The 21,445-nt window shown below is 37.5% G+C and overlaps 1 protein-coding gene across 1 annotated transcript in view; it reads right to left on the minus strand.

Moving 5' to 3' along the window:
- LOC120314119 (CD59 glycoprotein-like) overlaps nucleotides 1-21,445 on the minus strand; it is a 22,855-nt gene continuing 1,410 nt past the window's right edge. The window contains exons 2-4 of the mRNA XM_039356881.1: nucleotides 5,263-5,348; nucleotides 1,516-1,611; nucleotides 1-209 (exon numbers count right to left, since the gene is read on the minus strand). Of these exons, the coding sequence (XP_039212815.1) occupies nucleotides 1-209; nucleotides 1,516-1,611; nucleotides 5,263-5,348 (391 nt within the window). The remainder of the gene's footprint in view (nucleotides 210-1,515; nucleotides 1,612-5,262; nucleotides 5,349-21,445) is intronic.

Genomic DNA, 21,445 nt, shown 5'->3' on the forward strand with positions numbered 1-21,445 from the left:
TCAGTTCCAGAGTAAAAACTTTAAGATATGAGCAACAGTCAGCAAGAAAGCCCCACTGAGGGCTATCTTGCTAGCTACTACATTTGGAGCATCGTTACACAAATTCCAGTTGCAGCAATTGAATTTAAAGCTATTCAGTGATAAAATTTCTGAAACAAACTTGTTATTACAGGTAGAATGCTTCCAGCAGGAAGATATAATTCCACTACCTTAAAAAAAAGACAAGATTACAAATTAGATTGTATCCTACTTAATTTTTAAAAATATTTAAGAAAATAAGGTAGTCTGTTCAGTAATTTCATAGTTTTTTAATAAATTGTTAAATGGATATCCTACTTTTTTTGTATAAAATCACAAAAGAGTTTTTAAAAATTGTTTTAAAGATTTTGAATTGGCCTAAATCAGGGATAAGCAACCTTGGCTCTTTTATGACTCTTGGATTTCAACTCCCAGAATTCCTGAACCAGCATGGCTGACTCAGGAATTCTGGGAGTTGAAGTCCACGAGTCATAAAAGAGCCAAGGTTGCCTATCCCTGGCCTAAATCATTAATAAAAAAAATCAATCTTATTTCACTGGAGATTTTACCATATGGGTTCTATCACTCCTTTTTCCCAACATTTGACAACAGCTTTAGGCCAAATAAGACAGAAAAAACCCCTAAGAAACATTCAGTTTTTTTCCCACCAAAATAAAGGGGAAAAGTAAAATAAGCAATGATTTCTTAGCTACCCACTAACAATCTATAAGTCATAGTTTACATAATTAAGCATTTGGTTTAGTAAAACAAGTACTTACAAGTACAGATATAACTATATAGCATAATTCTAACAGTTTTAGAAAACAAAAAAGTTGAAAACAAAAAGTACCAGAAGAAGAGTAGCTATCGTCAGTTCAACTGAATTCATAAAATTGTGGGGGAGAGGGAAACTGCTTGAACACCGGGTTGGATTAGGAGACCTCCAAGGTCCGTTCTGTTGTTATTGTGCTACAGAGTAACTAAAAGCCTCTAATACAAGGGTGTCAAACTGCTGGCCCGCAGGTCAGATGCGTCATGGTGAAACCGCGCCAACCCCATTGCCAGCAATGGAAAAAAAGTCACGATACATCGCGACATGTCACATGGCATCAGGCTAGAAACAAGAGACTGTGAGTTCTAGTCCTACCTCAGGCACAAAGCCAGCTGTGTAATTTGGGGCCAATCATTCTTTTTCAGCCCTACAAAGGAGGCAATGGCAAACTACTTCCAAAAATCTTTGCCAGAAAACTGCAGGGATTTGTCCAGGCAGTCACCAGAAGTATATATATATATATTAAAAAAAAATCTCAGAGGCACACATGCAAACAGTTTGATTGTTAATCCCTCAAGGTGAAACTCTATATTTAAATTTTATCCTGACTTCATTTGTGCATATTAAGCTGCTCAGAATAATTGAAATCAATCTAAACACCATGTTAATAAATTTGTATATTTTGTCAGAAATTAAATATAAATTAGATAAAGTTATATACTCACCAGAATGTAGTATTATGCAAGTATCTTGGTCGGCTGTGCAGGTCATAGTTTTGTTACACGTAGCAGATTTACAATTGTAGCACTTTAAAGCACTTCCTAAATAATCAAGGAAGAAAAGAAACTAAACAAAATGTTCGTTTCTGAAACAGAATCCCTGTTAGAAAACAAATTATAAGTAGTCCTTTCTTACTATTTTTTTAGCCATTGTTCAAAGTTTTAACAATGTTAAAAAACAGCTTTGTGACCAATCCATGTATTTACAATTATCATATCATCATTCATAGTTTCACAACTAGCCCCTGACAAGAGGAGTTCAAGTTTCAAAAAATCTTGCCAAAGGCTTCCAGTTCTGGTTTACGGCACTGGCAGACGTGCGGTGAAATCGCTCTCCCCGCCGTCCAGTTTTCCTTCTCCAGGAGACCCTGGAAACGATCGAAAGTCGCCCTGGAGGAACTATCACTGTTGGGGAGGACTTCGCCAAATCGCAGAGGGGCAGCAGCCTCTCCGTTTGATCAGCGGCAACTCCTTAGGACCAAAGAAGAAAAGAGTGGCCATTAACATGGCCGCTCACTTAGTCGCACCAGCCGAAATCCCAAAGCACTAATAAGCCTGATGAGGCAACTGGAGGAGTTGGGTGAGACCTTACCTTTCCTTCTTTTTTCCCCAACTACTTTCCTGTAAAAATCCTTAAAATACCCTTTTGTCCCAGCTTAATTTCGCGGCTTCTGCAGGAACACAAAGCCAAGAAACAAACAAACAACAACAAAAAGAACAATAAGATCAAAAGACCACACACCTGGACTTGTAATATCTGGATACCTGGGCTCCCTAAAAGCTCTGTATTTCTATACAAACATATTGTTTTACTTTTTTGCTAAGCTGGAAAAAAAAGAGGAATATTCTTTTGTTTTTCCTCTCTTGAACCAGATACAAGCTCTATTCTGTATGTTACTGGGGACATCTTGTGGTGAAATGTAGTACAGCAAGTGAAAAAAAAAATTTTTTTCTGACTGGGAGACTCCTGAGACTAAAACTTGTCCTTGACAGCAATAAAAGATAAGAACTTGAAACAGCTGGGTGAATAAAATATCTCTTTACAGTGGAGGTTTTTAACTTTTATTAAAAACAGCCTCCACTAAAGGATTATTTGTAAACATTACAGAAATGGAGGAACACCACCCACAGCTTAATGTCAAACTTATATTCGAAAAAATCCTAGAGACCATTGAGCTAGTGAATTCTAGAATGAAAGACTTACATGCCACTTTAAAGCTACAAAACGCAACTTCAACCTCATTAGATGAATCTACATCCCAAAAAGCAATAGAAGGAACTAATAACAAAATGGATTTTAAAGAATGCCAGCTACAATCTACTCAGAACTCCGACACCCAAACTTTGACTTCACTTGAAGACTTTACAACTACAACAACAACAGAAACTCAACAAAGCAATGCTAAGATGGAATGTGCAGAGGACATACATACACAATATATTGAGATTCTAGACAACCTAGATGATCCCAAAACAACTACAACACTGAACATGACCTTTCATCTAAACCAGCCGAAACCAGAAGAAGAAGAAGACCAGTCTAAATGTATGATAAATGCATTAACTCAAATATGGAGACCTAAACCATTTGGCCAACAATTCAATAATTGTGAGGGGACTGCTTCCTTGATAGGCTGATAATTGGATGGTCTCCCCTGATTAAAATGATATATGCAGGAATGAAGGGAGAGCCACTTGATATCTAAAAGCTTTTTTTATGGAAGCCAGCTTGGCACAAAAGGAAGGCCAGAGTTAGACTTAAAATGGTTTTCTTTATGTGATATTTAATGGAAGAGCTTTAAATTCTACGTAATGAGATAAGGAGACTTTAAAAGATGTTATTTGATTTAATATTAGGATTTATATTTATAAGGGAAATAAATTAGTTATTTAAATAATTGTTTTGAATTATAAATGGAAGATGGATTTAGAGGATAAAGGTTATTTTATGAGTAAGCAATGATATTAGAATGAGAATTATAATATGACTGTGAAATAAACTAAGAATCTACTGGAATAAAAATAAGTGTATTTTAGACATGATATTATTTTGCATGAACTAAGGGAACCGTGGGTAATCTGAAACTTAAACATTATTGGACACTAAGCCAACAGGAATATTGTAATTGAAACCAAACAAAAGTCAAAAACAGGATCTGGAGACATATAATTTAAAAGTTGTTTATAAATGTTTTAAATGATTGAGTTATAACTAGCAATATATTAATTTGAATTTGGTATAATAACTAAGGGAAACAGAGAGGAAATTTTTGATGATGTAAACTGATATATGTATGGATAAGCATGTTATTGGACTATGTATTACCCAACCACCATGTTGCTTCCTTAAATATCTGAAGTCTTGTAAAAATGGAAAATTAATAAAACTTGTTTTTTAAAAAAATATTGCCAATGAAACTGCATAGACTTGTATATAGTTGCCAGGAGTCAAAACTGACTCAAAGACACACACAAAAAGAAAAACAACAAAAGAGTTCCCTTGAAACTGGATGTCTAGGATTGCCCCAACAATTTGCCTGGTTATAAAAGACAGTTTCATATAATTCCAATCAAGAATCTGTTATGGGAAGAATTCAGAGAAAGAAATATTTTGGGGCATATTAAAAAGGCAGAATATATTTCCCCAAAGGAATAATGGAGAAGATCTTTAAAATATCAGAAACTTCTCCACACACACATCCAGCCAGACAACTCAGCAGAAACCAGCTTTTAGAAATGCAGATGTAATAATCCATTCAGGAAGGTTGGAGCCTTCCAGCTAGAAACTGAAGAAATTAGGAAGACAAAGACTCTTAAAATCTAAATATCCCACTCAAATTGTAAGGACAGGAAACATAATAGGATTAACCTACCACGATCAGAATACCAGAAAAGCACACTCAGACTCAGGTCAAAGTACATGACACAGGAAATACAAAGCTGCAGACAGGAACAGGAAATACCTCAAGAGCACCAGAAGGTATAAAAACCCACTCCCTGCTACATGTGGTCACTCTTTTTTTTCCCAGAGCCATCTTTCTGTCTGGCTCTCCTCTTCAATAAACTACAACCTTCTTTCTAAAGCAGTCGCCATGTGGTTTATTCCCAGCTTGGACTGGACCCTGATGAGGATTTTTCCTTCAACACTATCATTCAGAGCAGTGGTTCTCAACCTGTGGGTCGGGACCCCATTTGGGGTCGAACGACCATTTCACGGGGGTCGCCAAACAACGCAGTCTGCCATTTTTTCCCCTTTTCCTTAGCTGTGCTACTCCCTTTTATTCTATTGGCTTTTGAAAGCCAATAGAATAGACTCTCTTGAATAGAGTCTAATTCTATTGGCTTTCAAAAGCCAATAGGAATTGTCCAGGCTGTCTCTGCTGAGCCCGCCAAAAGTCCCATTCTGCAAACGGTGCTACACCAGTTGAGTAGTCCTCGACTTACGACCGGTTGAGTAGCCCTCGACTTACGAGCGGTTGGGGGTCGCGGCATTAAAAAGGTTGAGAACCACTGATTCAGAGGGATATAATTTTTTCTATCATAAATTATATCATTTATATGATTCCAAAGCATCAAGCTAAAACTCAGCCAGCCCTTGGAATGATGAGCCACTTTCACCTCCCTCTTCTATTCTTCTGGTCCCTGCACTGTTATCATTCAGTTTCCATTTCCCGTTGGGTTCACTTTACTTACCTGAAGGGAGGAACAAAGCTAGAACAAAGGCAGCAATGACAGCAGTGAGCAAAAGGGATTTCATCTTCTTTGTGTCTCTAGTCAATCTATATATAAAAAAAAATTGATGTCCTATCAGATGTTCCAAAATAAACACAATAATCTAAACCAAGCAACAGGATTTGTATGCCAAGCCTCAATTTTCTATATTCCATGTCATTATGCCAGTCTTATATAAATATTTTATGAGTGTTAAGTAGGAATATATTTTTTTTCCGGGCAGGTGACAGAATATTCATGAAAGGTAACATCATTCAGACCGAAGTCAAGATCTGTTAAATTACTGGCCTCTGGCTGTGGAATTCTGGGAGTTGAAATCCACATGCCTTAAAATTGTCAAGTTTGGGAAACACTGCACTAAAATGAAATATCATTTCTACTAAACTTGAAAGCACTTTTAAATTGTATATCAAATAATTGGAATTTACCATAATACAAAGGAAATTAAACCCTCTACTCCATTTCACTGTTTCCTAAAGACACTCTTGCTGGAGAGCTCTCATTAGCTGTATTATTGAAATTGATTTTTCTGCACAATCACATGGGACTTTTGTCTCATAACACATCAGAATCTCAAATGAGTACAAGCATTTTGTGAGTCCAACAGTACAAATGTCAATGAAATTGCACAAACAGTCACATCATTCCTATTGGCAGTAAATAGCATAATGCAAAGTGCAAAAGAAGGAGTAAGAAAAAAAAAAAGAAACAAGAGAAAACAGCTAAAACTAGTTATCATCAACCCTATTAACTACCGGTATACATTTCCATACATTTCCATACATTTCTTTTTGCTACTACACCCATATATTGCTTCATACATTGCTCAAAACTTCTCACCTCTGTCTTGGTGGAAATACTAATTCCTTCCAGCCACAATATTGTCAATCCTCTTTATGCAAGTAGCTATCTAGTCTCTTCCAGTGATGGAGCACCCACAACTTCTGAAGGCAAGTCATTCCATGGCTAATTGTTCTCACTGTTAGAAAATTTCTCCTTAGTTCTAGGTTGCTTCTCTTCTTGATTAGTTTCCATCCATTGTTTCTTGTCTTACCTTTGGGTGCTTTGGAAAATAGGTTGACCTCTTCTTCCTTGTGGCAGCCCTTTTAATATTAGAACATTCATATTACCTCTAGTCCTTCTTTTCCCTAGACTAGGCATAGCCAATTCGAGCAACCTTTGCTCTTTATATGTTTTAGGCTCCAGTCCTCTTATCATCTTTGTTGCTCTTTTCTGCACTCTTTCCAGGGTCTCAATCTCTCTTTTACATCACGATGACCAAAAGTGGATGCAGTATTCCAAGTGTGGCCTTACCAAGGCATTATCAACTGGTATTAACACTTCAGGTGATCTTGATTCTATCTCTCTGTCAATGCAACCCAGAACTGTGTTGGCTTTTTTGGCAGCTGTAGCACTGCTGGCTCTTATTTAAGAGATTGCCCACTAGGATTCCAAGATCTCTCTGGCAGTTACTGCTATTTAGCTGTACTTGTGCATTTGGTTTTTCTTGCCTAAGTGTAAAACCTTACTTTTCTCTACATTGACTTTCATATTTTTAGATTGGGCCCAGTGTTCAAGTCTTTCAAGATCCACCTGGATCTTGGGCCTATCTTCTGGGGTGTTGGCTATTAATGCCCATTTAGTGTCATCTGCAAATTTGATGAGTTCCCCTTTCATTCCCTTATCTAAATCGTTGAATCGATGAAGCGTGTCAAATTGGAAGTGGTGAAAGGACTGAGAAAAGATTCTACCTCCACCTTGTCTGTATCTTTCCCCCTTCCTTAGCCATTCTTGTAATGTTTTAATGGCAATATTTATTATCTTAAGAATTGAAATCTAAAGTCATCTGATGAAGAGTTTAAATAAATACAAATTTTACTTTTGAGAAATCAAGGAAGAAAAGTGTATAAGCTGCATCTGATATCAGTTTTCTGGTTTTGCCCATAACTCATTCAATTTCGATTTTCCATTTTAAATATTTGCTATTAATTGAAAAGCATATTTTATTTGTATCCTGCCTTTATTATTTTTAAAAAATAACACAAGGCTGAGAACATACCTAAGACATTTTCCTCCTATTTTTCACTCAGCCACCCTATGAGGCAAATTGGGCTGAGAGTGAGTAGCCTAAAGTCATCCAGCCAGCTTTCCTGCTCAAAAATAAACTAGAAGTAACAGTCTCTGGGTTGTTAGCCTGTTGCCTTGACCAAACTGGCTAAATATATATATATATATATATATATATATATATATATATATATATATATATATATATATATATATATATATATATATATAGTGTGTGTGTGTGTGTGTGTGTGTGTGGTGGTGGTAGTGGTGGTGGTGGTGGTGGTGGTGGTGGTGGTGGTGGTGATAGGAATCCAAGATTCTTCTTTTGGCACCATCTTTGAGAGACCTTCTGGTGTAAATTAGGAGCCTTCAATCTTTATGTACCCTAAGGCTCCACCAAGTCTAAATCTGACACGGAGGGGCTATCTTTGTTCGTGGGAACTTGCCCGCTCCGGGCGACCAAGCGTCGTCCCGAAAAAGATGCGCTGCTCTAAAGAGCTGAATGCAGTTGTCAGGTTCGCCCCTCCATTAATATCCTTTTCGGAACCGAGTCCAAAATGCTTGTCCGCTTCTACCTTTCCGCGTAGCTTGAAGGCGGCCACCCGCTCCCCTAACTGACGGAAACGAGCTGGAATGAAAGAATGCTTACTCCGAGGAGAAAGATTTGGATTTCTGACCAAAATAAAGCAACAAAACAACCCTAATCCTATGAAAGCCGCTATATTTTATTTTATTTTATATTTTCTGTTTTATTTTCTGTTTTATTTGCCTCCTCCCTCCTTTGGCATTTCTTTTGTGCCTCTTGCTATCCAATCCGCCCTAAATCCAAGCTAAAACCGGAGAATCACTGCCTTCACACGACCTGCATGTGGGTGACTCTGGCTAGCACCCAGCGGGCGGATTTCAAGGGAGAATCTGAGAAACCAAATGAAAAGCAAACGCCGTGCAAGAGGCTTCATTTTCACCTGACAGAAAACAGCGAATACTTACAAGGGAGCCTTTAAACAGCCCAGATACTACCAGCTAAGACGATTCACCACCGCGTCACAAGGAAGACGAGGGAAAAAAAAAAAAAAAAAGACACAACTTCTCCAAAGTTCTCAGAGCGCGCCTGGCGCTTTCAATTCGGGGAAATTAATGTATATACCTGGGGAGAAGCGGAGCCAACCTATGCTACTTTTCATTGGCCAGTTACAGGTTTCCCGATCCCTAATTGGCTGCATGTTATCGAGATCGTTGGCTACCTAGAATAAAGAACTTGGCTTTCAGCTAAGATATTGAGCCCTATGCGGATATAAGTGAGATTGATTCCAAAGGCCGAGGTTAGTACGTAATGAGAGGAAGATTAGCGAGGAGAGTGGCATAGTTCAATACATTTTAACCCTTTTATTCCAGAGTACTTCTGTATGTCAGTTACAGTATAGGGATACAAAGGGGAGCCCAAGACGCTTGCTCGTTTGTGCGACCCTCTCGCAGGATACTTGGCGATCGCTAATTCATGATGACAGACGCGATATTGCCACTCGGGCCGCACCCCAGTACATAACTACGGTAAACTAGCTATTTAAGAGTAGCAGACTCCGGCTATATTTCGAAGGAGGCTTGTCTATGGGTGCTTCAGAGTCTGATCCGGAGCAGTATTAGAAAATCTAAAGAGAGGTGTGCCAATACACGAGCATTTTTCCCCCACGATACTTTTATTCTGCATACAAGATATGAGAATTAGACGTTAAAAATGTGAATTTCTAATGCTGCCTTAAGTAGGAACATTTTATAGAACAATAAATAACTATAAAAAATAAACGAATATAAAGAATAAATATAAATGGAACAAATAAATGGAAGATATGCTGCGTAAACCTTTCAAAGTATAAAAACTGTATTAAAGGAGAGTTTTTAAATTGCAAAAAAAAATATGTTCAGCATACTGTATTTCCATTTTCTGTCTTGGTTCCTCTTAATGCCTGGAAAACATAAACATCATTTAAAAGACCACATACAAACTGCGGGGGGAAAAAAGTGTGAACTTAATTAAACTTGACAAATAGCATATTTGGTATGAAAGAATTGGTACCATTCTACAAAACTGTAAGCAGTTATAACAATATTCCTTTTTCCCTTGGTGATTTGATAATTTTTAGCTTTTTACTGCCAATAAGCAAACGGCTTTTTAATTCTCTTGAATTGTGCCTGTTTTTACTTGGCACAATAATCCATGATTTAACCAGTGTTTTCCGAATTAATCCATTGGCAGAGTTGACCCAATGCCTTCTGAACCATAAGGTAACTAAACACATTGCAGCATATCAAGCTGTGCAAACAGAGCCAACAGGTATACCCTTTGGTATTTCATAGGTAAAGCTATTATTTTCTTATTCTTATAATTATTGTTTTATCATTGAGAATAATACAAAACAATGACACAAACAAAATGAAACAAAACAAAAGCATACATTCAACCCTAACAATAACAAAAAAAATAGTTTACAAAAGAAGAAGAAAAAGTGATCAATTAAATTTAACATGTAACATGTAATATTTAACATGCAGAATCTATCTTGTCTGGGTGCTGAAAGAAAAGAAAAAGCAGTAAATTCTCCTCCCCTTTTGCAAATATATATTTGTAAAATAAATATTTGCAAAAGGGGAGGAGAATTTATCCTCTTTCTTTTCTTTCAGCTCTCCTTTTACAAATATACATTTGTAAAGGGGAGCTGAAAGAAAAGAAAAAGCTGAAAATTCTCCTCCCCTTTTGCAAATATGTATTTGTAAAATGGAGGTAGTGACAGATTTTATTTTTCTGGGCTCCAAGATCACCTCAGATGGGGACTGCAGCCAAGAAATTAAAAGATGCTTGCTCCTGGGGAGGAAAGCTATGGCAAATCTAGACAGCATACTAAAAAGCAGAGACATCATCCTGCTAACAAAAGTGCGTATAGTCCAGGCCATGATTTTCCCAGTTGCAATGTATGGCTATGAAAGTTAGACCATAAGAAAGGCTGAGCGCCAAAGAATTGAGGCCTTTGAACTATGGTGCTGGAGAAGACTCCTGCGAGTCCCTTGGACTGCAAGGTGTTCAAACTGGAAGAGATCAACCCCGACTGCTGTTTAGAAGGCCAGATCCTGAAGTTGAAACTCAAATACTTTGGCCACCTAATGAGAAGGAAGGACTCACTGGAGAAGGGCCTAATGCTGGGAAAGATTGAGGGCAATAGAAGAAGGGGACAACAGAGAATGAGATGGCTGGATGGAATCACTGAAGCAGTAGGTGTGAACTTAAATGGACTCCAGAAGATGGCAGAGGACAGGAAGATCTGGAGGAATATTGTCCATGGGATTGCGATGGGTCGGACACGACTTCGCAATTAACAACAACAACAACAATTTGTAACATATACATTCCAAAGTGAAGGGTATATATATACCCTCCACCCTGGAGTGTGTGTGTGTGTGTGTGTGTGTGTGTGTGTGTGTGTGTGTGTGTGTGAAGAAAGAAAATAAAGCAGTCAACAGGTTGAGATAAACATTACACTAATCTTCAAATCCTTCTCTTAACCATTTGTTACTATATTTAGCACGTAAAAAGTCCCCATATGGTTTCCAGACTCTTATAAAGCTGTCTAATCTGTTATTTCTAATTAAAGCAGTTAATTTTGCCATCTCTGCTAGTTCAGTCAATTTCAAAACCCATTCTTTAACAGTCGGCATCTCTTTTTCTTTCCAGTGTTTATGTCAATGCAAGAACATCCGATGTTTCATATGTCGGAACTATAACAGTTTGGCAAATACAATCCTCGAAGCCATCCCCATGTGAAGGAATAGCCCCCCCAAAATTGTTTTTCAATTGACTTGTCCCTCATATCTAAAAGAAAAGCTTTACAAATTAATATTTGTTTCTTAAATATTTCTTGCATTCTCATTGTTACATTTATCCAGTATGTTTTCACATATTTGCAAAACCAGTACATATGATAAAATCAATCTGGATTTTTATTACATTTCCTGCACTTATTAGAAATCCCTTTATACATTTTTGCTGATCTATCTGTGGTTAAGTACTGATACATCATTTTGTAAAAGTTTTCTTTCAAACTACAATTTAATGCGAATTTTAGTCCATTTGTCCATACATTCATTTATCTAGCATTATATTATACTCAATTTTTTTTGCCCATTTTGCCCATTTTACTATACACTTTTTAATGTGTTCACCTTCTAGGTTCATCTTAAGTAAAATATTATATATTTTAGAAATCAAGTGGTCATCTCCAGAACATAAATTAACGTCCAATTCAAATTTAGTTCCTGTGAAAACAAAACTTTTTAAATCAAATTTAATTCTTTCAAAAATTCTGTAATAATTAATAATTATACCAATAATTAAACCAATCACAAGCAAATCCTTCATTTACTATTTGTTTTCTTGTCTTTATCTTAAATCCTTCTTTTACAGATATCAATAAGACTTGATATGTCATCCATTTACATTCTGAAATCATCTCCATTCTACGTAGCACTTCATGAGGTGATAGCCAAAGGGCACTTTATCAGTTAATCTTTTATACTTCCACCATACACATGCAATCAATTGCCTAATAATATGAATCTTAAAACTAGGGTTAACTTTTATTTGGAAACCCCAGGGGAGTAAAAGGACATGAGTGTGTGTGTGAGTGAAAGGGCTCTCCTCTCCCAGCTGCAGCTGGATCCTGCACCCTCCACATCATTCCTAGGCACACCCAAATCCATTATTACTCCCACAGGGCTACAGTATGACCAATGGGCTCTGGAAAGCAAGGGGGTTTGGCTGGAGCATAGGATCTTCTGCCAGGAGCAGGGCCTGGGTGAGTGAAGGACGGAAGAAGGAGACAACGCAGGATACTTGCCAGGATCCCTGTCAGAAGTCATTTTGAGCAAAGTCCATTCAGAAAGGAGGTGCCCATACTATTAAGGGAAGCTGCAGTCCTCCCAGACTCTCCTGGGTCTGAAAACTGCAAGACAGGTTCTAGAAGGAGGTGCCCATACTACTGCAGAGGTCCTCCCAGATCCCTTTATGGTCTGAAAACTGATAGATAGGGTGTTCTCTAGAAGGAGATGTCCTTATTCTGAGAGGGAATCAGACCTTTTTTTTTCACACTGAAAACTGACAGGCAGGATGGGAAGCTTGTAAAGAAGCTTGGCCACAATATTGAACCCTTTCATTGGAACAGTTACTGGAACTGGGTATGTCCAATTTAATGAAGAGAAGGACTAGGGGTGAGATGATAGCAGTGTTCCAATATCTCAGGGGCTGCCACAAAGAAGAGGGAGTCAAGCTATTCTCCAAAGTACCTGAAGTCAGGACAAGAAGCAACAGATGGAAACTAACCAAGGAGAGAACCAACCTAGAACTAAGGAGAAAGGGGGTTGGACTAGAAGACCTCCAACACTTGGATGGATTTGCCTAATGGTCAGTTCAAGTAGATCAAGTAGGTCAGTTTGCGTACCTTGCTAGAAAGTTTACTAAAGATGGGAAAACAAATGGAGACATTACCGTTCTCGCCTTCCATAAGGGCTAAAGACTTGGCTCTGCCAACTGGTTTGGAACCTCAACAGGGGAGTATCACAGTGGAGATGGCTGATAAATTAAGAGGAAAATCTCACCTCTTCCCCCCCACCATGCATCCTGCTCTTTCCCTTCCCGCCTTTTAACTGTAAGATTACTTCAGTTTGCAATTCTATTTGTATTGCTTTTTGAAATATTTATCTTCTATGGTTTTATTGCTTTTATTGATGTAAGCCATGCAGGGTTCCTTCAAAGCAAAATGGGCAGCCAACAAAATTAATTAACTAATTAATTAATTAATATTTTACCACTCAAATGCTACATACGTTATGGTCCCTCTACCTATTTTCCTCACCTGTGGAATAAATGAATCATGCAGTACTGCTGTAGTTTCATTACAACTAACTATTTTGGGATCAGGAAAGGAGTTAAGTGTCAGCACAGTTGTTCCCAAAAATGCCGAGGGGGGGGGGGAAATACCAGCGTAAAGACCGGCTCTGTTTGGAAGCTCTTCTGGACCTCACTAGCTGAAATTCCTTGACTGACAGGATCCACACCATGCCGCCTCTGCCAGCAAGGTTGGGGTGGGCCAGTCCCCTTGGGGTGAGACAGTACCTCAAGAAACCTGGGCCCATGCCAGGCAGAGTTTTAAAGAAGCCTCCAAACACAGCATTGCTCCCGATGGAACCGGGATGGATTCTTCCATTCTTCCAAGCCTACAGCATGCATTATATAGTCACCATATAAACTGAATAGGCAAAATAATGCAGCCCATCTCTCTCCTTTTCTCTTGATAAATCATCCAGAGTGATCAAATCCATTCTAATCTTTGCTTATTGGTTATTATAAAAAATTTATCAAAAGAATCAAATTCTTGGGTACACCCATTACTTTAAGAAACTTCCAGAGTTTTAAATGATCAATGCAATCCAGAACAGAAATAGAATTATTTTTAAAATTCTCTTAATGTTTCCATTATTCATCTAGTATTTGCTCAAATTTGATTTCTATCCTGAGATACACTGACTCTGTTTGTTTTCTTTTTATCTTTGACACATGCCAAATTAATGATCAGTCTTTATCCTTGATGTACTAATTTAATGATCATAAAAATGTTTAGCAAGTTGTTGCTTTGGTTGGAAACATGCAGAAGAGGCCTATCAGGGCCCCCTCAGAGGCCAGTTCGGAGAAAGAGGAGGAGGAGTTGGAGCTGGGACCCTCCGACAGAGAAGGCATGCCAGGATCTGAGGACAGTGCTGTCCCGGCCCCTCAGACATTGGGGGAGGTGGTCGACCAGATGGAAAACTGCCTGCCTGCTCAGACATGGGAGGATTGGCTGCTGACTGGCAGTGGTGCTGATAGGCAGCTGATCTCCTTTAATGAGGAACAGCTGCCTCCTCCACTCAATCCAAGGACAATGGAGCTAGGCAATCCTAGAGAAGGGCTGCAAGACTACTCAGGAGGAGATCGCCTCACCCCTCCTACAAGGAACACCTGGAGGGGAATAACTTGAGGACAAGCCATGGAGAGTTAGTCTTTGCCAGGAACAATTGTTTGCATTGGTTTACACTCCCCTGGCTTTGACTCATACCTGCTGCAGTTTGCCTTGCCTCATTTGGAAGATTGCTCCTTTGTCTTTTGTTTTGGACCTTGCCCTTCTCTTGTGGACTGCTTTTGGCCTTTGCTTCACTGCTTCTTTTCTGGGACCTGATTCTTGTCCTGAGGACTGCTGTCTTGTGCCTGGGCCCCACCTGGTGGATTGGACGTGGAAGCTTGGACCTTGCCCTGTGAGTGTGCTCCTACTCTGTGGCCTTTCTTTGCACTTATAGGGGCTGATGTTTGGAGGACTCAGGGTGGCTGCCTTCAGGGTAGTGTGAGGATGGAGCCTTACCGATTGTTGGAGGGCCATTAGCTGGAACATTTGTTAAGAGAAATAAAGAACTCTCTAAAGGCCTGCCTTGCCTTGACCACCTGGGTCATAACAAGGCCTTCATCCTGGCTCAAAAACATTAACTGTCAGAGGGACCCTGGAGTCCTAGTGGATGATCACTTGAATATGAGCCAGCAATGTGCAGCAACAGCCAAAAAAACTAATACAATCCTGGGTTGTATAAACAGAAGCATAGAATTGAGATAACATGAAGTATTAGTACCGCTTTATAAAACCCTAGTAAGACCACACCTGGATTACTGCAACCAGTTTTGGTCACCATACTACAAAAAAAGATGTTGAGACTTTGGAAAAAATTCAGAGAAGAGCAACTAAGATGATCAAAGGCTGGGAGACTAAAGCATATGAAGAATGGCTGCAGGATTTGGGTTTGGCTAATCTAAAGAAAAGAAGAAATAGGGGTGACATGATAGCAGTATTCCAGTATTTGAGGGACTACCACAAAGAAGAGGGGGTCAAATTGTTCTCCAAGGCACCAGAGGGCATGGTTGATCAAAGAGAGAAGCAACCTGAAATTAAGCAGAAACTCCCTGACAGTGAGGACAATTAACCAGTGGAAAGCTTGCCTTCAGACATTGTGGGCTCTCCATCACTGGAGATTTTTAAGAAGAGACTAGACAGTCACTTGCCAGAAATGGTATAGCTCCTCCTACTTGAGCAGAGGTCTGGACTAGAAGACCTCCATGGTCCCTTCCATCTCTATTCTATTCTGAATCCTGCAGTGGATAGACAATGGCTGGGATGGTGATGATGTTGTTGTTGTTGATGATGATAATGATGACGACGATTTATTTGGCTGAAAAAGTATTAACTCTTCTAATTTGGTTTGGCATGAAGAGTTTTGATAATTGATGTTAGCTATCAACAGATTTACATTTGGGACTTGTTTGTTGAGAATAAGATCAAACTATGTTTTATTTACAAATCAGAATTGTGACTCCTGCTGAATAATGTGTGACTTTTACTGGTTGTAAGAATTGTTTTAATTAAACAAATTTTCATACAAATAATTTGGTACCTCTGTACTTGGTTCCGGGAGACATGATGAATACCAAACAATTTTTTTCTCATAAAGAATAATGCAGCGAGTCACAAGGCAGTCAACACATTTTTCTGGTATTGTACATAATATTGATAGTGTCAGTTTATAGTATCTTTTCTAGCCAAAACATATCTCAATTGCATTTCCACTTAAAATCCATTTGTTCAATCAATATCCTGTTTTTCCCACTTTTTAAAATTTTTAATTTCCCCTCAATATTCAAAATATCTCTATCGCTTATAATTTCTCATAATAAATTATATTTGGGTAACCAAAGGCTTCTCTTCTTCAAACCCTTTTAGAATTTTCATATTTCCCATCTCATAACAAAATATAATATTCTAGTTACAAATCCTATCCTTTTATTTCTAACAGTTATCTATTTCTTAACCATATTCAAACATATGGTTAACATATGTTTAATAGTATAATATCCCATCTAACAGGTCAAAACCTCTATTTTCTTCAGTCTTACTCTAGCTTTCTTCCTTTGCCAAATAACTTTCCAAGTCACTACATTTGAATCATCAAGTAATTCTTCCTCTGTTTTTGTATATATTATTTGGAATGAGAAAGAGAATTCAGCATTTCTCCTAACAGCTTTATCTTCAATCAGCTCTTCTTCCTTATCCTCAAATGTTTTCTGAGATCTTGACAAGATATCTTTTCCATTTCTGGTGTTACCATTGCATCTTCTAATTTTTCATTTGTCTGTATCTGTCTGTTAATTCCTTCCTTTAGGTCCTCCATCTTTGAATCCGTTTCTTCTAATTTTCCTTCTGTTTTCTGGGTTATTAATTTCTTCTCTGTAGTCATTGTCTGGATTTGTAAATTTAGATTACAAAATAGTTCTTTTATCTCTTTTGCGTTATTTTTAGTCTCATCATGAAATAAAACAATTGTCTGTTGGATTGATTTCAACATAGAAAGAATTTCTTTCTAAGATTCATTAACATTTTCTTGTTGGTATATCAAGCTGGGAGCTTTGGAGAAAGATATTAAAGATGATTTTTTACCATTTAAGGCTAAGTATGGAACACTTTTTGTTTTTGTATCTAGTCTTTGTAGTCCCATAGGGTCCCCAACACAGATAAGCAGCCCAAGAGGTTTTTTCCCCCTTTTCCCAGCTGTAGTCTTCAAAAATGAAAGTTTCCAAGGACAATCAAAGTCTTATCTGAGTCTGGGCTTCAAGCCAAGTTGCTTTAATAATATATTGTAGTGCCATAGTTCTCCACTTGATGTCATTAACGCCATCTTCCAGCTTTTTAAATCCACACTTGTATTACAAACTTTTCAAGTCTCTTTTCTAAAAAAGCCTCAAAAATACTTTTAGTCCCCAAATTTCAAAGCTATAACCAAATTAATATGAGAGGACCTTGGTGCTCTCTGAGCTTGGTTGTATTCTTGCAGATGTTTTATTACTCAAACTAGGTAACATCCTCAATGCTAGTAAGGAGTGGGGTTTGCTCAGTTAATATTCTAGTGGCTTGCCCTCTCAGTGTTGACGTTACCTAGTTTGGGTAAATGAAACATCTGCAAGAAAACAACCAAGCTCAGAGAGCACCAAGATCCTCTCATACTAAGAATCCTGCTCATAAAGACTTTTTTGTCCAGCAGTTTATCTTCCATTGAAGAGGAAAAAAGAGAAGGGAAGGGTCCCAAATGAAGTTCAGCCATGAACAGGTCAACATTAGTCCATCGAGCAATAGCCTAATAGTCCACAAAGCAACTGAAAGTTGCTCAAACAAAATAACTCTACCAGACAAACTTAAATCCACACACAAGAGAGCTCACAAGCCAAGAAAAATCCAGAGTCTACAAGGTGTGAATCAATTCCAAACACTGTGCCAATCAAGAGTGAAGCAGGAAACACGCCCAAAAACACACAGCTAGAAAACAATGCCTCCGTCTGCTGTGATAAATAGTCAGATTTCCAATGCAGCCCATCAAGACAGACGGGGCTTTCACTTCTCGAGTAGTCTGAGTAGTTCAGAGTCATCAATCAATTCAACTCCTGACCTGCCAGGAATGGGCTCATCCTCCACTAAGTTGACATCTGAGAAGGAGTCTGGGGAATCATCCAAGGTAGACATCAGAAGAAGATACAATGTCACTAAGATAACCCCATGGAACTTGCGGCATATGAACCTCTGGGGCAGAACTTAAGGTATATATGTACTTCTGTATCTCTTTATTAAAAAGAATGCAAACATGTTACATATAAATAATTTAAATACAGTATGGGGAGCTGCACACTTTTCAGCATCTACAAGTCTGTGCCCCCTGTAATATAAGCTTCCCATTAATGTAATTTATTTTGTTAAATAGTATGTCTAGTATGCATAATATATAATGCACATTTAGAAATTATATTTTAAGTAAAAATATATCACAGCATACTAGGAAAAAAACTAAACAGAAGGCATGATCTTTTATTCCTAAAAGGTTATTGGTAATGAAGGATTAAAAAAACCAGAACGTGAGGTATGACCAAGGCAGAGTAGTGGGAAAATCACTTCCTTTGATCTGGACTCCATGTTCTTCTTGATGCTCAAGATGTCCTTGGCTTTCTTTGCAGCTTCATGACACTGTTAGTACATCCGAGCCCTTTCCACATGTCCTGCTCTTAAATCAGATTACCCCCATCCTGTATGTGTTTAATTTTTCTTACATTTATATTTCTCCCTTTTAAATATCAATCTATTTGTTTCCTCTGTTCTAGCCTAAGTCTTTTTGAATGTTTTCCCTGCTTCTCCCAAGTATGAGCCATCTCTTCTTTGAAGGTTTTTTTTTATTAAGTTTTACAAATTACAATATAAACCCCTCCCACCCAATCCCACCCCTCCCCCACTTCCCAGAGCTGATTACAGGGTAACAAATAAACAAACATAATCTAACTAACATTAACCAACTATACTATCAATCAAAACCATAACACACTTTAACTCCTTTTCAAAGCAAATATTAACAAATTAAAAACAAAAATAATATAATTAAAACTATTAATAATTATCTAAAATCTACTCATATGCAAAATAATACTTTTCAGTTTCATATTTCTTTTGAATGTAATCAATCCATCTTCTCCAAACCATAATATATTTTTCTTGTGATTGATCCTTCAAGTAGGTGGAGATTTTCGCCATTTCTGCTAAATTAGACAACTTAAGTATCCATTCTTCCAAGGTAGGCAGTGAGTTTTTCTTCCAATATTATCCCACCAATAGTCTTGCAGCTGTTATAAGATTCAACATCAAACTAATTTCTTTAACATCAAAATCTATAATAATACCCAACAAAAATAATTGCGGAGTAAACTTTATCTTTCTCTTAAAAATCTTTGAAGGGTTTTTGAATCTTTCAATCTCATCCCCAAGACAGGGCACATACAGGTAAAAAAACTTTCTAGAGTCTCAACATCTTTTTTACATCGTGGTGACCAAAACTGGATACAGTATTCCAAATGTGACCTTACCAAAGCATTTTAAAGTGGTATTAACACTTCACATGATCTTGATGCTATCCCTCTATTAATGCAGCCTACCACTGTGTTGGCTTTTTTGGCTGCTTCAGCACACTGCTGGCTCACATTTAAGTGATTGTCCACTAGGACGTCGAGATTCCTTTCACAGTTACTACTATTGAGCAAGATACCCCTGTGCATTTGGTTTTTCTTGCCTAAATGTAGAATCTTACTTTTTTCACCACTGAATTTCATTTTGTTAGATAGTGCCCAATGTTCAAGTCTGTCAAGATCCTTCTGTGTCTTCAAAATGTATATGAAAATTCCTGAGTGGCTTTCAACGATGGAAGCATTTGCTTATCCGAATCTGATTAATTATGATAAACTTGTTAGTTATAAAGACATTTTGGATAAGGACGGAAAACTCAAAGACAGGCAAGCCCTTCAATAAGAAGGTATTGACTTAACATGGTCCTATTTGCAAATTCAAACAAGATAAAAACAATGGGACTTTACAAAGAGCTGACTCCACTTGATAAAATACTTTTAAAAATAGATGAACATTTGATTAAGAAGCTTTATAAATACTTATTAAATTGGAAGATGGAAGAAGAACAAGTAAAAGAGACAATGATAGTATGGGCAAAGAACTTTGGATATTCTATAGAATTAGAAGACTGACAAAAACTGTGGAATAAAAATATCAAACTTACTAAAGCAGTAACATACAAAGAAAACTTATGATGGCAGATGACACCAGTTCGCTTAGCGAAAATGTTTAAAAATTTATCGAATACATGTTGGAAATGTAAGCAAAAACCAGGTACTTATTATCATGCCTGGTAGACTTGTTCTATTGCAAAAAAATATTGGTCTAAGATTCATAGATGGTTAGAAAAGATGATGAAAATCCAGATAGAATTTAAACCAGAACTGTTCCTGTTAGATATATTAAGACCTAATTACGGCAAAGAAAATGATTATTTAATATTACATGTATTGACAGCTGCAAGAATAGTATTCGCCCAATTTTGGAAAAATGAAAACCTACCATCAGACCAGATTATAATTTTGAAAATCCTAGATTGTGCAGAAATGGACAGATTAACATTAGAGATGAAGGAGAAAGAGGATTCAATCTTCTATAAAACCTGGGGAAAATTTTATTAGTGGGTTGAAACACGTTAGAATAAGAAGAAATTTTAGAGCTTTATTATATTAAGTATTAAGCTTGATGATTGGAAATAGTTTCTATGCTATTGACTATGTTAATTATTTAAAGGAATATTACTGTTTTACCAAAAGTCAGTTGTAACTATACCGATTTATTCTTATAAATGTCTTGTATAAACAATAATACTCAATATGAAGACCCGGATGACAGCTTGTTTGCTGAATCACGTATTTACTGTAGCTATCCACACCCTGTTCCCTTTATCCCAATTTTCCTGTACCCGCCCCGACCCCACCTGTTCCCTACCCATATAAAATCTAATAAAATATATATTTTTTTAAAAAAGATCCTTCTGTGTCTTAAGCCTTCTAGAGTGTTGGCTATTCTCAAATTTTGCACAATCAATGATACTGTTGCAAAAATCTTACCTGATGCAATCATTTGTTAAGATATCTGAATGTGTAGAATGTGTACAAAATTTGGATGACCAAATACCAAGATTACTAGTGATTATTGGCTGCTGAAATAATGCCTTCTTGTCCATTCCATATGTGGGCATCTTCAAAAACACCCACATAGTTATGTAGCCAAGTTAGGACAAAAGAAGAATGCATTTGACGAAAAATTAGGACAGACTATTTCTTTATTAAATATATACGCCACCCATCTCACTATTCAGAGTGACTCTAGATGGCTTACAATGGCATAAAAGCATAACTAGATATGTTGCAGTCCCTGCCAGTTAAAAAATTCTGACTGGTGGGGTCCAGGAAGAGAGTCATTGCATTTCCCCCCCCCCAAAAAAAAACCCTGAAATAGGCTCTGTCAACACTGCAAATATTGTATATTCTTGCTTTTGACAATATGCAGAATTGTCTGGTAATTATGGGGTTAATACA

This window comes from Crotalus tigris, unplaced genomic scaffold, assembly GCF_016545835.1.
Source record: "Crotalus tigris isolate CLP2741 ecotype Arizona unplaced genomic scaffold, ASM1654583v1 scf7180000018831.1652172, whole genome shotgun sequence".
Taxonomy (NCBI): Eukaryota; Metazoa; Chordata; class Lepidosauria; order Squamata; family Viperidae; genus Crotalus; species Crotalus tigris.